General features: G+C 39.2%; 1 protein-coding gene across 2 annotated transcripts in view; it reads left to right on the plus strand.

The window, feature by feature from the left end:
* Positions 1-16,280, plus strand: part of psap (prosaposin) — a 74,847-nt gene that overhangs the window by 27,147 nt on the left and 31,420 nt on the right. For both annotated transcript variants that reach the window (XM_059946205.1, XM_059946206.1), the window contains exons 5-8: positions 4,756-4,932; positions 8,613-8,768; positions 10,202-10,258; positions 15,249-15,344. In XM_059946205.1, coding sequence (XP_059802188.1) covers positions 4,756-4,932; positions 8,613-8,768; positions 10,202-10,258; positions 15,249-15,344 — 486 coding nt within the window. The remainder of the gene's footprint in view (positions 1-4,755; positions 4,933-8,612; positions 8,769-10,201; positions 10,259-15,248; positions 15,345-16,280) is intronic.

Consider the following 16,280-nt stretch of genomic DNA (forward strand, 5'->3'; position numbering starts at 1 on the left):
TAAAGAGAAACTTTATTTTCAACACCCCCTCTCCAAATCCCGGTCAATTCTCGAAATGCTATCACCAAAGGTTCTATAGCCAAATCAAAGAGAAAGGGACTTAAGGGGCATCCCTGACGGGTGCCATGTTTGAGATTAAATACATGGGATTTCTGAAAATTAATTAAAACAGAGGCAGTAAGACACAAGTACAGCAATTTGATCCAAGAGATGAAACTTTGACCGAGGTCAAATTTTTCTAAGACTGCAAAAAAGTAGTTCCACTCTATAAGATCAAATGCTTTCTTCGCATTGAGGGAAATAATACATTCAGGAATCCCAGTTGGAGGTGAATATAAAATATTAAATAAATGCCGAATGTTAAAAAAATGGAGACGGTTTTTAATAAAACCTGATTGGTCATCAGAAATAATAGAGGGAATAACGGTTTCTAATCTATAAGCCAAAACTTTAGCCAAGATCTTTACATCAACGTTGAGCAAAGAGATCGGCCTATACGAGGAACACTCTGTTGGGTCTTTACCCTTTTTTAATAGAAGAATAATAGATGCCTCATTAAAAGAGGGTGGCAATTTGCCGTAATTAAACGAGTCAGATAATACTGAGAGTAACTGAGGAGAAAGAATTGAAGAGAATGATTTATAAAATTCTACAGGGAACCCGTCAGGTCCAGAAGACTTCCCTGAGGACAGTGCAGAAATTGCAAAAGCTATTTCTTCTGATGATATAGGCGCATTAAGTTTGTCTTTAAAATCAGATGAAAGTGAAGGAATATTCAGATTATTTAAAAATTGATCAACAGAGATATTGTCATTCAAAGATTCAGAGGAATAAAGCCGAGAATAGAAATTTTTAAATGCGTCATTAATTTCTAAATGATCCGATGTAAAGTCTCTGTTCTCCTTCCGGATCTTTATAATATGTTGTTTGGCTTTGGAACGCCTCAGCTGATTGGCTAGAAATTTACCAGACTTATCACCATGAATGTAAAAGCGACTCTTGCTTTTGAGGAGTTGGCGTTCGACAGGTTGAGTAGACAGAAGATTAAATTTAGTTTGGAGTTCTACACGCTTCGTGTATAGTTCAGGGTTCTTAGTTTGAGCATACAGTTGATCCAATTCTTTAATCTGGTAATGAGGTCTAATCGATCTGCATAGGACCTTCTGTTGAGATTTGCTGTGTAAGAGATTATTTGACCTCTCAGATATGCTTTCCTGGCATCCCAGACAATCTGGGATGACACTTCAGGTGATGTATTGGTGTTAAAATAAAAGGTTATCTGATTCTTAATAAATTTTAGAAAATCATCATCCGATAATAAAGTCGAATCAAACCGCCAGTGTTTATTCCTCTGAGGGAGACCAGGAAAGTTTAAAGAGAAAGTAATTGGGGCATGGTCAGAAATCAGTATACTCTGATAGTCACAAGAATAGGCAAATGGAATAAGTTGGTTATCGAGTAAGAAATCGTCAGTTCTAGTGAAGGTATGGTGAACATGTGAAAAAAAAGAATAATCTCTCTCAGTAGGATGAAGAAAACGCCATATATCAGAGACACCAAAATTAGAGAGAAACGATTGGATAGCTAAGGCAGATTTAGTAGCTGGTCTGGTAACAGAGGACGATCGATCCAAATTAGGATCTAACCAACAGTTGAAGTCACCACCCAGTATAAGAGAGTATGAGTTTAAGTCTGGTAGTGAGGAAAAAGAACGTTGTTAACATCATCAAAGTTGGGGGCATACAGGTTTGCTAGTACAACTTGAGTGTTATATAGTTTACCAGAAACAATAATAAAACGGCCATTTGTATCAGATATTTTATTATGGAGTTCAAAAGGAATATTTGAGTTAGTAAGGATGGAGACCCCTCCCCCTAGCTTTAGCGGCAAAGGATGAATGAAAATGCTGACCCACCCACTTTGACAGAAGCCGGGAGTTATCAAAACAACGAATATGAGTTTCTTGAAGGAAAGCAATGTCAGGTTTGAGTTGCTTAATATGTGAGAATACCTTCCTCCTTTTAACAGGGTGATTCAATCCCTTTACATTCCAGCTCACGAATTTAAGTGCACTAGCCATTATCAATTACTAATGCATAAAAGGCAGCAGGCATATAAAAAGTCAAGCAATACAGTAACAGTCTGGGAGCAGAAATGTAAACATAGATTCGTAAAATCAAAACATAAACCTGTCCTGAGCAACAAAGGAAAACAATAAATACGGTGAGTGATGTTAGAACTGGAAAATCCACCCCACCCACGCAACCCAAAACTAGATGGCTACCAAAAAAAGCAGCTAGCTCTACCAAAGAAATTAACCCAAATATAACTTCCAGATCTGTGTCATTAACAGCAGTTCCGTATAAATACTGTAGCAAATGATAACTAGTTTATGCAAGAGAAAACATAACTACAAATTGGAACATCTTCTGCAGAAATATAAAACTTAATACAAAGAAAATCAGAAGAAAACCAAAACTAACCTACCTGCGAAAAATTATAGAAGGTTAAAGGAAGAGAAAGGGGAAAAAAAGGGAGGAAGAGGAAAATTGTAGATTCAAGGAGAGTACTTATCAACCATTTACAGAGAAAAAAAAATCAAAAATAAGAAAAAAGTGAAAAAAAAAATAATCAGCAGTTAAACTGTGAATCAACCAACAGGGAGGCCTTCAATAAAGACTTCAAACCTCCAAAACAAGTTAGAGTCAATTGTAGAACTCTATAGATACAGTTATACAAGAATAAAATAGATTACACAAGTACAATTTAAATGTCCACAGGGAAACATTAAGCACAGAATGTCTATTTAAAAAAAAACACCAAATCCAGGGAGAGATTGTCAACAGCCCTTAGAGTTTCACTAAATAATGTCTGAGTGATTCAAGTAAGGTCTGAGTCCGGAAAAAGTAATTTTACTACAGAAGGTACTTATCCACCATTTTAGGAGGTCCGATCGGATTCCGAAGATGGCTGGATAGCCGGAAGACTTCCAACAAATACCTCAGCCTCCTTCACTGACTTAAACCACTTATATTTTCCAGTAGTAAGCATAATTCGTAAATCGGCAGGATTGCGAAGAGAGGGTCTAAAACCACGATCAAAAAGCACTTTCATTACACCTTTAAACTCAGCACGCATCTTTAAAACCTGGGGGGCAAAATCCTCCACAAAGCGAATGACTGTATTTTGAAAAGCAAAAGTACCTCTGCGACGTGCCTCCATAATCAAATGGTTTTTTACCTGGTATTGATGAAAGCACAAAATTACCGGTCGTGGGCGGGAGCCCAGAATTGCTGAGGGAACATAGACCCTGTGTGCCCTTTCAAGCTCAGGCGGATTAGGATGCAAATCTTTCCCAAACATCTTACAAAGGAGCTCGGAGAAGAACTTCACGGGTGATCCCTGTTCGGTGGCCTCTGGCAAACCAAGAATTCGTAGATTGCCACGTCTGCTCCAGTTTTCAAGATCCACCATTTTGGAAAAGAGTTTGTTATACTTTTCCTCTAGGCTGGAACAGAGAGTCTCCAAGTATCGAACACAACTTTTTAAATCTTCAGAAGTCGAATCAATGCAAGATAAGTGTTCAGCATGTTCGTCCACTCTAGCGTTGATCCGATCCAGTTTGACGTCCAGCTGGTTGAAAACAGTTCTAAATTCCTTTAAAATATCGTCCAGAGCAGCGAGAGTCTCCGTCGACAGAGCCGTAGCTTCCTTCTTCCCGGATTTAGAACTCTTGTTAGACATTGTAAGGTAGATGTGTTCGCAGGCAAGTGAAAGAGACCAAATAAAGTTCCTAACTAAGGTTTAGAAAATTGAGACATTTAGTGCAAAGATAGCAAAAATAATGGAACAAAAGTTCGGAGCAGCTAAGCAATCGCCATCTTACCGGAAGTCCATGAGCCTTACTTCTGCAGGTTTCCCTTCGAGTCACTTACCAAGTTGACTTGGAAATATATTGACAGTTGTTTTCTCATGATTTGGTCTGAATCCTTTAACACTTTGCCCAACAATAGCTCTCTAGAACAGGGGTTCCCAGACTTTTTTATGCCATCGGGCCTTACCATTAACCAAGGTGTCTGTGCACCTCAGGTTAGGAACCCTTGCTTTAGGACTACTTTCCCCAGAAGGACTACAGTGTTTCAAAAAGATGACTTTCTTCCATCTCTCTAAGCACCATTTGGAGTTGTCAAATTGTGGCCTTGCCAGCGAAAGCCAGATCCCAAAATGATTTGAGAAAAATGTCAAATAAGGCTCAAAAAGATAGGGTTAGATTAGCTTCATTAGAAGCACAAGTATTAACTATTGAGCTATTGACCAAAAATCTTTCTGTGGTAACTTTCTAGGTACAGAGGAGATGTCAGGGGTAAGTTTTTTACTCAGAGGGTGGTGAGTGTGTGGAATGGGCTGCCGGCAACGGTGGTGGAGGCAGATATGATAGGGTCTTTTAAGAGACTTTTGTATAGGTACATGGAGCTTAGAAAAATAGAGGGCTGTGGGTAGCTCTAGTAATTTCTAAGGTAGGGACATGTTCAGCACAAGTTTGTGGGCCAAAGGGCCTGTATTGTGCTCTAGGTTTTCTATGTTGCTATTTTATAACAGAAGTTAATAATGTTGCCTGTATTTCAGCTGATTTGTAAGTAGTGGGCTTTTGTGGAACTCTGTCCCAGAACCTTGAAGGATAATCTTGTGCAGTTGCCCTTTTGTTTAAAAAAATGCAGGCCCACTGTTATATATCTCACTTTTCTTCTTTAATAGGAAAATCCTGAAGTCATTTGCACTGCTTTACACTTGTGCCAGACGCTCCAAGCAACACTTAATGGAAAGGATATTACCTCCAATGAAATACCAGAGGTGGACATGTCCAAAATAGTCTCTCCTTTCATTGCAAATGTTCCCCTACTACTTTATCCGCAGCAGACTGCCAAACCAAAGGTAATCAACACTGAAGCATTAATGTAGGTTCAATTCATTGTTTTGATTGAGTAATAAGCCACTTGCCTCCGACACTGTTCCATTGAAACCCAGTGCAAACTTGTGGAGGAGCACCACAGAGGTGATGCAAGCTGCTGATAATCAGATAAGTTTATTCATCACTTTACACTTTCTGCAGGGCTTCCTTTTGTTACTTCTTAATGCTTTTGTCAATCTTGTTTTTACCCAGTTCCATCACTCCTGTTGTGAATAGAATTCTCCTTCTCTCTAGCTCACACAGATAGAACATACAGCAGTACAGCACAGGAACAGGCAGTTTGGCCTATAATTCCCATGCTGACTTAGATGACATCTGCTTGTATGTGATCTATATCCCTTCATTCCCTGCCTGTTCACATACCTGTTTAAATACCTTTGAATCGTTGCTATCCTATCTGCTTTCATCAGTGCCCCTGACAGTGTGTTCCAAGCACTTACTGTTCTGTCCTTTTATAAATAAACCTGCCTACCAAATCTCCTTATGAAATTTATTTTTCTCATTTTAAGCCTATGTATTTGGGTATTTGACATTTCATCCTGAGGCAGTGGGGTGGGGGGAAGACTCCCATTGAAACTCCATCACCAGGCTATTCCCAATACAAGGTCAAGTATGCTCCCTTTTCTGCTTGTGTTATCTGCATATTGTGTCAAGAAACCCACCTGGGTGCACCTAATAAATTCTGCTCCATCTAAGATCTCTAGGACCAAGGGAGTCCTTGTCAATGTTCAGGGAATTAAAGTCACCCACTACAACAATCCTGTTGCTTTTGCATCTTTCCATACTACCTATTTATCTGTCCTCCATTTCCTGCTTTCCAGAATTACCTTTACAAGTGCTGCTATGACATCCTTCCTTATCAGGTGTCAAATTCCCGCCCTCTTTTCTTGTGTCTAAAACATGGAATATGAATTACCAGTCCTGTCTTCTCATCAAGTTTCTAATGGCTACAGCAAAGATACATGTACTAATCCTGTCCCTAAGTTAATCTGCCTTACCTGTAATACTCTGTCCATTGAAATAAATACAATATAGCCCACTGTGTTCGTTAACCTGCTACTGCTTATACTTTCTTTCACTCCTTACTTGACCTAGCCTCAACCTGTTTTAAGTTCGCAGCAGCCTGTGACTGACATCATCGTCCCGCTTCACTCAGGGGACTCCCTTAAAGTGACAGTCCACAGCAAACGAAACCTATGGGTTCGTAAAATTACAGACCAACCTACACGTTAGCCTTTAGGGAATCCTGCATGAGGACTCCCAAGTCCCTTTCAAGATTCAAAATTGTTTATTGACATTCATTAGTACGCAAGTACAAAAGAGAACAAAATGATTGCGACTCTGGTACCAATGCAGCATTAAATAAAACAGATTGAACATAAAGAATACAATAAAATAAATATAACTACATAAGATTAGTTTATATGTATAGACTGATTCTATGTTCATAAATGACACCAGGTATAGGAGTATCTGTACATAAGATGATGCTTGCACCTGTGACCTCCGAATTTGCTCCCCATTTAGAAAAAAGTCTCCACCTTTATTCCTTCTACCAAAGCGCATGACTATACATTTCTGTACACAATACTCATTCTGCCACTTCTTTGCCTGTTCTCACCTGTCCAAGACAAAGTCATTAGTTCCATCATCCAAATCATTGATGTATAATGTGAAAAGATGCTGTTTCAACACTGACCCCTGTGGAACACCACTAGTTACCAGTAGCCAACCAGAAAAGGCCCTCTTTATTCCTACTCCTTGCTTCCTGCCAGTCAGTCAATATTATAAACATACAAATATCTTTCCTGTAATTCTCTTAAATAATTTAGCAGCCCCATGTGCAGCATATCGTCAAAGACCTTGTGAAATTGTCTCCAAGTTCCCTGAAACTTCATCGTTAATAGTGGACTCTCTAACATCTAGCCAATCACTAAAGTCAGGATGAGTGACCTATGATTTCCTGTCTTTTGCCTCCCACCTTTCTTAAAGAGCAGAATTCTTCAGTTCTATGGAACCATTCCAGTATCTAGTGATTCTTATCTACCTTCAGACCTTTTGGCTTTCCAAGCACCTTCTCCATAGTGACAGGAACTACACTCACTTCTGCTCCCTAATAGTATCAATATTCTAGCATACTGCTGGTGCCTTCCATAGTGAAGACTGACACAAGTTGCTTATTGAGTTAATTGGCCATTTCTGCGTCTCTCCCTTCCCACCCCCATTACTACCTCTCCAGCATAATTTTCCACCAGTCTGATATCCATTCCCGCTTCCCTTTTATTCTTTATACATCTGAAAAACCTTTTGGTATCCTCTTCTATATTATTGGCAAGCATATTTCTTTTAACTTCCTATTGCTTTTTTAGTTGCCTTCTGTTAGTTTTTAAATGTTTCCCAATCCTCTAGCTTTCCTCTATTTTTTGCTATATTATGTGCCTTCTCTTTTGTTTTATTTTTGCTGTCCTTGACTTCCCTTGTTGGCCATGGTTGCATCATTCTCCTTTTAGAATGCATCTTCATCTTTAGAGTGTATCTATCTGGCATCATCCAAATTGCTCCCAGAAATCCTTGCCGTTTGCTGCTCTGCTGTCATCACTGCTAGCGTCCCCATACAAACAACTTCGGTCAGCCTCTCTCTCATGCCTCTGTGGTTGTCATTATTCCACTATAATACCGGTACTTCTGATTTTAGCTTCTCCTTCTCAAACAGCAGGGTGAATTCTATGGTATTATGATCCCTGCCTCCTGAGGATTCCTTTACTTTACGTTCCCTAATCAAATCTGGTTCAATACACAACACCCAATCCAGAATTGCCCTTTCCCTAGTGAGCTGATGAAAAAAGCCTTCTCATGGTATTCTACAAATTCCTTCCTGTGGGATCCAGCACAAACCTGATTTTCCCAATCTGCCTGCATTTTGAAGACTTAAGTGTTTAATGTCATTTTCCAGTACACAAATGTAAAAGTAAACTAAATAATTGTTATCAGATGCAGCACAAAAGAAAGCACAATAAGACTTCCGGTTAAGATGGCAATACTGAAAGCATGCAACAGTTCACTGGTAGTCCATGAGCAATGTGGGTGGGATCTTCATGGTGCCAATGATATATTAGACTCTTTTGGCTACCCTTTGTAGAGCTTTCCTGTCTGCCACAGTGCACCTTCTGTGCCACGCAGTGATGCAGCTTGTTAGGGTGCTCTCTACTACGCATCTACAGAAGGATGTGAGTATGTGTATAATCCAGCTCTCTTCTACCTTCTCAGAAAGTAGAGGCATTGATGAACTTTGCTGATTCTGTAGGATGTGTTCTGGAACCATAAGAGGTTCTGTGAGATGCACACCCCCAGGAGTTTGAAACTGCTTGCAGTTTCCACTGCAATGCTGACAATGTAAAGAGGCATGTGGGTGGTGTGAGTTCCTCTGAAGTCGATAACCATCTCCTCTGTCTAGTTGTCATTGAGGAAGAGGTTATTTATCTGGCACCATGACCATCATAACATTACCTTTTTTACATGCCTTTTCTATCTCCGATTGTAATTTGTACTCTTCAGTTCTGATCATTTTCATTGATGGTGTCAGTTATCTGCAATTATAATGGGTCACATATTTCAATTTCCTCTGATTTTTATCTCATTTTAGGTTAATTACTTGCAGAGCAGTGATAACGTCTGTCTCAACTGTAATCAGTTCATCAGCAATATTCAAACTACTATGAAAGAGAATGTGGAGTTCCAGAATGAACTCATTACTCACTTAAAGAAACAATGTAATGTGGGACCTGGTTTAACAGAACTGGTGAGTATCTGTGGGCATGTTTATTCATGGCTATCATTGCATTTGTCAAGTACATAGCTGCAGAGACTAGTTGCCTTTGTTACACACTCAATTCAATATAAATCTGTGTATTCTTCATACAATAGCTTTCATTAGAAGTGTAACAGTGTCATCTGAAGGTGTCATGCTTATTGTAACTGAGTATAATTGAATCTGTTCATGCACAATTCAGTAACATTGGTTATATCACAGGAGCGAATACTACCATTGGGCCAGTCACTCATAGCTGAGCATCTTTGTACATAGCACATTATAATTGAGTTTCATTATTTTTCATGCGTAGCTCCATATCTATGAGTGTGTTACACACAGCCAGGATTTCTCAGTTCTTTAATACTCCCCATGTTTCTACCGTTCATTCTGTGACCTTCTAATCTGCATCATCTCAGCAAGATTAAATTTCATTTGCCATTCATACCAATTCATTATCGTCTTGTAACCTGAAGCTACTCAATTCACTATCAACACCACCACGATTTAATAATACATTGTATTTCCTACATTTGTACCCAAATCTAACTATTTATTACAAGCATTGAAGGTCCCAGCACCATTCCCCTCCTCAGGAAACACAAGTCACAGACTTCCATTAATAAAATAAGTTTCTATCTTCAGCCCATTTTGGATCAAAATATTCTCTTGCCCTGGGACCCGTTCTGTCAAATCTTTAGGGTATTATCAGGCACTCTTCTGAAATCCATGGGAACTACTTGAAAGCTGGTGACTTTAATGGAGATATCCTTCAAGGGCACAAAGTTTTTAACTGCTGCTTACAGTTTCGAGTTAGAAAGTAAACAGAACATCTTGAGTGGAGACCTGTTTTCTATTGAGATCAATTACTTTCAGCTGACTAGACTCGCATATGTATAAAAAAGAAGGCTGGGAAACTACAGCATTATTTTTATCTCACCGCACTGTTTAGAAAGTAGCTGCAATTGACTATTAGGTGGCCTGTAATGTTTTGCAACAAAGTAATTTCCCACCCCTCCCCTCTACCTCTTTGTTTCTAAATTCTACCTGTGTGTCATCATTTGAAGAGCCTTCTGAGATAGACTCCTTCACTACCATTTTTCTATTTATTTGCCTTTAATGATTCCAACCAAGGATTTGCTTGTGTTTCAGAATAACTGAAGCAGTGTTTTGTCCAGGGTAGATTTCAGGTCCATTAAATGACAATTTCACTTTATCCCTTATTCGCATTATTTCGCATTTTCCCTTTTTCATGTCATTATCCAGTATAAGCATTACAAATGGCCCTTCCATCTGCAACCCCTCCTTACTATAACCTTATGAAGGAATGCTAATTCCATTCAGCTATATCTCCTTATCCAGAGATCTCTGATTAACTGCAAATGTAATGCAGTGTCCTAACGTTTATTAACTTGTGATTTCAGTGTGAGAAGTACATCGCCTTGAATGGGCCGCAAGTGGCTGAGGTATTAATTCAGAGAGTGAGTATTAAAACATGTTGGAAGTATTGTATTACCTGACATGCTTGTACATGTTTAATTCCAGCTACAGAACCTGGGACATTAAATTCAACAAACCAGAGTCTAGAAAGTAGTATCGGTAATAGGAATCATGAAATTACTGGTCTTTTGAAAGATCGTAGCTAGTTTTTGAAGTCTATCAGAGAAAGATATCTTCCAACCCTGCCCTGCCTGACCTAAGTATGACTAAATAGAAATGAGATTGACTCTTTGCCATCTTCTGAAATAGTGCAGAAGGCAACTTTTTCATGTCAAACTTCATTCCAGCATAATAAAAATATACAGTGGTTCAAGTCTTCCAAGTGCTGGAAATCCTTCATAGAAGCAGAAAATGTTAGGGCAGCCTATCAGAGAGCAGCCATAGACTAACATAATTAGTGTTGCTAGTTGACCTTTCATTACAACCAAATATTTTTCCCACAAATGCTGACTGATGTGCTGAGGAAAAAGTCAAAGTGGAGCTTTATTATCATCTACACAAATACATACAAAGGGACTTAGTCCTTGTGCAAGACTCAGAGAAGGTTAATTTGCAGGTTAAGTCTTTGTTAAAGAAGGCAAATGCAATGTTGACATTTATTTGAAGGGAAATGGGCTCTAAAAGTATGGAGATAACTCTGAGGCTTTATGAGACACGAGTCAGGCCACACTTTATCAACAGTTTTGGGCCCCATATCTCAGAAAGAATATGTTGTTATTGGAGAGAGTCCAGAGGAGGTTTACGAGGATGATTCCAGGAATGAAGGGGTTGACAAATGGGGAGCGTTTGGCCCTGTACTCATTGAAATTTAGAAGAATGGGGGAGGGGGTCTCATTGAAACCTACCAAATGTTGAAATGACTAGATAGGGTGGATGTGGAGAGGATGTTTCCTATGGTGAGGTATCTAGAACTAGAAGACACACCCTCAAAATGACGCATGATCTTTTAGAACAAAGGTAAGGAGGAATTTTTTTAGCCAGAGAGTAGTGAATCTGTGGAATGCTCTGCCAGAGACTGTAATGGAGGCCAAGGTAGAAGCTGATAGTTCCTGATTGGTTAGTGCATTAAAAGATATGGTGAGAAGGCAGGTGTATCGGTGTGAGTGGGATCTGGGATCGGCCATGATGGAATGGTGGAGCAGACTCAATGGGCTGGATGGCCTAATTCTGCTGCTATGTCTTATAGTCTTACATATGAATATGTGCAATGAGAAACTTATTTGCAGCAGCATTACAGGCACAGAGCATTAGCGACACAACATTTGCAAGAAAAAACACAAAAAAAAAGTTCACTGTAGTGCAAAGTGTTAAGCATTCTCAGCATGACTACTATGTCCATAATACAGCACACAAATGTTAGATGAACTCAGTAGGTCAGCCAGCATCTATGCAGGGTAATAAACAGTTGATGTTTTGGGCTGATACCCTTCATCAGGACTATTGAAGAAAGGGAGCAGAAGCCAGAAAAAGAAACTGTGGAGGGGTGTGGAGTCTGAACTGGCAGCTAATAGTTGAGAACGGATGAGGGTGAAGGTGGGTGGTTATAGTAATTAGTTTGAAAATACTTGAGAGAGTCTTTCTCAGTTTCTATATCCCTTATTTTACATCTGTATTATTCCTGTTTTGTAAACTTCTGTTTCTTCATTTGCATTGCACTATTTATAATTTGGATTATAAATAACTAACATAAGTGGTTTTTTTGGCCCTTTTCTAATTCTTAGTCCCACACAGACTAATTCTATTTCGATAGTGTGGCCTGCTGAGTCAAGATCAGCATTAGCACTGTACAATATTTATTAATGATGCACTCTGACGCTTTTACCATTAACTTGTTCTTCCTAAATATTAAATATTGAATGTGTGAGCGTTCAGCTCCCAGATTTGGTTACCATATTGTGATGGTAGTTGGATAGGAGGAAGAGTTTTCTGGCATATCAGCCAAGCATGCATGCTCATGCAAAGGATGAGTTTGGTTGGCACCATGGTTGTGTATGTTCAAATGAACGACAGGGGCTGTTTCCATTATGTATAACTCTACTTTTGTTTGCTTCTGTCTGTGCAGTTTACCTTTCAAATAATGATAAATATCTTTATTTTTGCCTGTTTAATGTGTCTTTCATACTTTTATCCCATTAGTTGCTTGCCTTTGATTTTCTCTACCTACTTATTTTTCATACTGCTTTTCTAATATCCATTTTCTTACCCTTTCCAAAATTCCCTCTAAGCTTCACGTCATCCTACCAAACTAGTTTAAAGCCTTTGCAATAGCCCCAAAACAATCTTAACCTGAAGTGTGACTCACACAACACACAAAGGCACTGGAGGAACTGACCAGTCCTGGTAAAGGGTCCCAACCCTAAAGATCATCTGTCCACTGGCCTCCATAGATACTGCTTGACTTGGTGTGCTCCTCCATTGCCTTTGTGTGTTATTCTAAATCTGTGTTGTCTGCAATCTTATATCTCTGTGACTCAGCTAGTTTGTTTAATCCTTTCTGCTTTAGTCGTGGTTCAAGTATTTCAAACCTGAATGCTTCATTCCTACTAGATCTCTCCAGCTCTCCTCTAATTTCTGCAATTTGTTGGGATTACTTGATGCTGCACACTGAGAGTACTACCTTTTGTGGTCTTGATTCATATTCTTCTAAGCTTCTTAAATCCTGCTCTCAGGACCTCATCGTTTTCTATATCCATGTCATTGGTACAGTTGCCAGGATGTAGGATATAACTTGCAGTGGGAAGTAGGAAAGGCAATGTTCGGATAGTAATAGGGGATTTCAATATGCAGTTAGGTTGGGAAAATCAGGTTGATACTGGATTCCAGGAGAGTTGCCTACCAGGTGGCTTTTAGTTGTTGAGCCCAGTAGGAGAAAGGCAAATCTGGATCGAGTGTTTTGTAATGAACCGGATTTGATTAGGGAGACAGTAATTTTAATGTAGAATTTATCGTACAGTTTGAGAGGGAGAAGATAAAGTCAAACATATCAGTATTGCAGTAGAGTAAAGGGAATTACAGAGACATGAGAGAGGAGTGAGCAAAGTTGATTAGAAAGGTACACCATCAGGGATGGTGTAGAACTGCAGTGGCTGGAATTTCTAAGGGAAATTCAGAAGGTGCAGGATAGATGCATCTCAAAGCTGAAGAAGTATTCTAAAGTGTGGACGATGCTACCATGGGTGACAAGGGAAGTAAAAGACAGCATATAAGTAAAAGAAAGATAAATTAGAGGATTGGGAAGCTTTTAAAAAGCAACAGAAGACAACTAAAAAAAAACGTAAGGGGAGAAAAGATTAAATATGATGGTAAGCTAGCCAAAATATCAAAGAGGATACCAGAAGCTTTTCAGATATATAAAGAGTAAAAGAAAGCCAAGAGTGGATATTGGTCTGTTGGAAAATGATGCTGGAGAGATAGTAATGGGGGACAAAAAAATGGCAGATGAACTTAATAATTACTTTGCGTCAGTCTTCACTGTGGAAGACTCCAGCAGAATAGCAAAAATTTATGAGTGTCAGGGCAGAAGTGAGTGTAGTTGCTGTCACTAAGAAAAGATGCTTAGGAAGCCTGAAACATCTGAAGGTAGAAGAGTCACCTGAACCAAATGGACTACATCCTAGGGTTTTAAAAGAAATTGTGAAGGCATTGATAATGATCTTTGAAAGAATGGTTCTGGAGCACTGGAAAATTGAAAATGTCACTTCACTCTTTAAGAAGGGAAGGAGGCAGAAGAAAGGAAATTATAGGCCTGTTAGCCTGACTTCAGTGTTTGAAAGATGTTGGAGTTCATTATTAAGGATGAGGTTTTGGGATACTTGGAGGTGCATGACAAAGTAGGCCAAAATCAGGATGGTTTCCTTAAGGGGAAATATTGCCTGACAAATCTGTTAGAATTCTTTGAGGAAATTACAGGCAGGATAGAGAAAAGAAGACTCAATGGATGTTATGTATGTAGATTTTCACCTTTAACAAGGTGCCAAACGTTCAAGAGTAGAAATCTTCTGTTACCTCAGAATTTTCCCAGTGACTTCCTTATTTGCTAATTGGCCTGTAATTCCCTGAAATATTCCTGTTGCCCATCTTGAATAAAGGATCCACATTTGCTGTCCTCCAGTTATCTAGTATCTCACCTCTGGCTAGAAAAGACTTTACAAAAATCTTTTAGTATCTGAAATTTAGGGCCTCTGCTATCTCCCATAGTAGTTTAGGAGTTCTGGGATTTACTCTTTTTAATGGTGACTTGTGGACACTGCCCAGGTTGTATAGGTCTCCAGATGTGGTTTTAGTGAACCATAAATCTACACCCTTCCCTCCAGTGGCAACTTTTTGTTCACATACTCATCCAATCTATCCTCCATTTTGTATGCAACTCCTGTTCTCCCACTTTTCTTCTGATCATTCTGTGCAGCTGAGCCAGTTCTACACCCATGTATCCTGGCTATCACCCTCACTGGTATCCATTGGTGAGTGAGATGGACTCGGGTGACTTCTGGAAATATCTGCCTGCTCTACCTATATACTCTTGAGCTACTGTTTGATCACCCTTCTCTAATGTGCTATCCATGAAGTTTTGGGTCTAATAATCATGCCTCGGTGACTCTGGGTATTGTTTCAGGTCAGAAGTCGCACTGCTGCAGCTGGAAGTACATTTACTCACGAGGATGTCTGGGTCACTAAAACTGTCAGCTTTTCATGTGCATGTTCTACTCAGCCAACTTCACAGCTTATTTATAACACACAAATTCAATGTGATACGTATCCCACAGCCCTTACCCCAATTAGTTAGCAGTGTTTGTTGGTCACTTCTACATTAGAACTATGACTTTAAAGCAGCTGGTGGTTTTGTTATGTTGATAGCTTTAGACCCTGGGGTCTTCCCCATTGAATTATTTCAAATATTGTTTGGATTTAAATTTGTTTTAAAGTACTTTTTAGGGAGTTGTATTTATGTTTTTTTTTCTTTCTTTCTTCCAGAGTGCAGAAGAGATTTGTACTGCAGCTGGATTCTGCGACAAAGCAATCACAGTTCCAATGCAGGTCCTTCAGGAACCTATTGTTCACCCTGTGCAGGTGAGGCATTATTTCTATAATTACAAGTCAAAGAAGTAGCTATAAATAATTTCTACCATGCCCAGATACCCCATCAACCTTCTGAATCTTTAGCGAAGGGTCTTATAGCTGAGTGCTAAAGTAAGGAAGTTAGGATGATTCACAGCAAATTGGTAGTTTGATTCAAATTTAGCAAGGATAAAATGGCTCATGGGGATGCAAGGCCAAGGAAGAGATGAAATGGAACTGGTCAGTGACTGCTTCTGGACTCTGGTCCAATTTAATTCTGTTTCACTTCATCAAAGTTATCAAGTACTCTTCTGTTCAGTGTTTTTGTTATGAGTAGCAAGTGTAAGTAAAGTTACCGAATTTCTCATTGGATCTATTCATGATTCTTTTATATTTAAGGTCTTTAGTTTTGAACTCTGTTGTAGGTGGAAACATTGCCACATCCACCTTAGAAAAAGACTTCCTGAGTTGTTTTTCAAATGGAAGGTCCTACACAATATCTCATGATATTTATCTCTGGTTGTACAACATCATGTTTGAAAGTAGTTTGCCAAAATAATACTTTATTTATATGGAGAGTCTGGAAAAGCTGAGATTCTTTTCCTTAAAGCAGAGAACTAATGCTAAAGGGTGATGTTTTAACTGTAAGAGTGCAAGACATCGGGGCGGAAGTACGCCATTCAGCCCATCAAGTCTGCTTCACCATTCCATCATGGCTGATTTATTATCCCACTCACCCCATTTTCTTGCTTTTTTCCCCCGTATCCTTTGATGCCATTACTAATCAAGAACCTATTAACCTCCAGTTTAAGTATACCGAATAACTTGGCCTCCACAACCATCTGTAGCAATGAATTCCACAGATTCACCACCTGCTAGATAAAGAGCCTTGTTAAGTCTGTCTCTGAATTCCAAAACATAACTAAGCACGCTCCTATTTACATTCTA

Source organism: Hypanus sabinus, chromosome 21 (genome assembly GCF_030144855.1).
Source record: "Hypanus sabinus isolate sHypSab1 chromosome 21, sHypSab1.hap1, whole genome shotgun sequence".
Taxonomy (NCBI): Eukaryota; Metazoa; Chordata; class Chondrichthyes; order Myliobatiformes; family Dasyatidae; genus Hypanus; species Hypanus sabinus.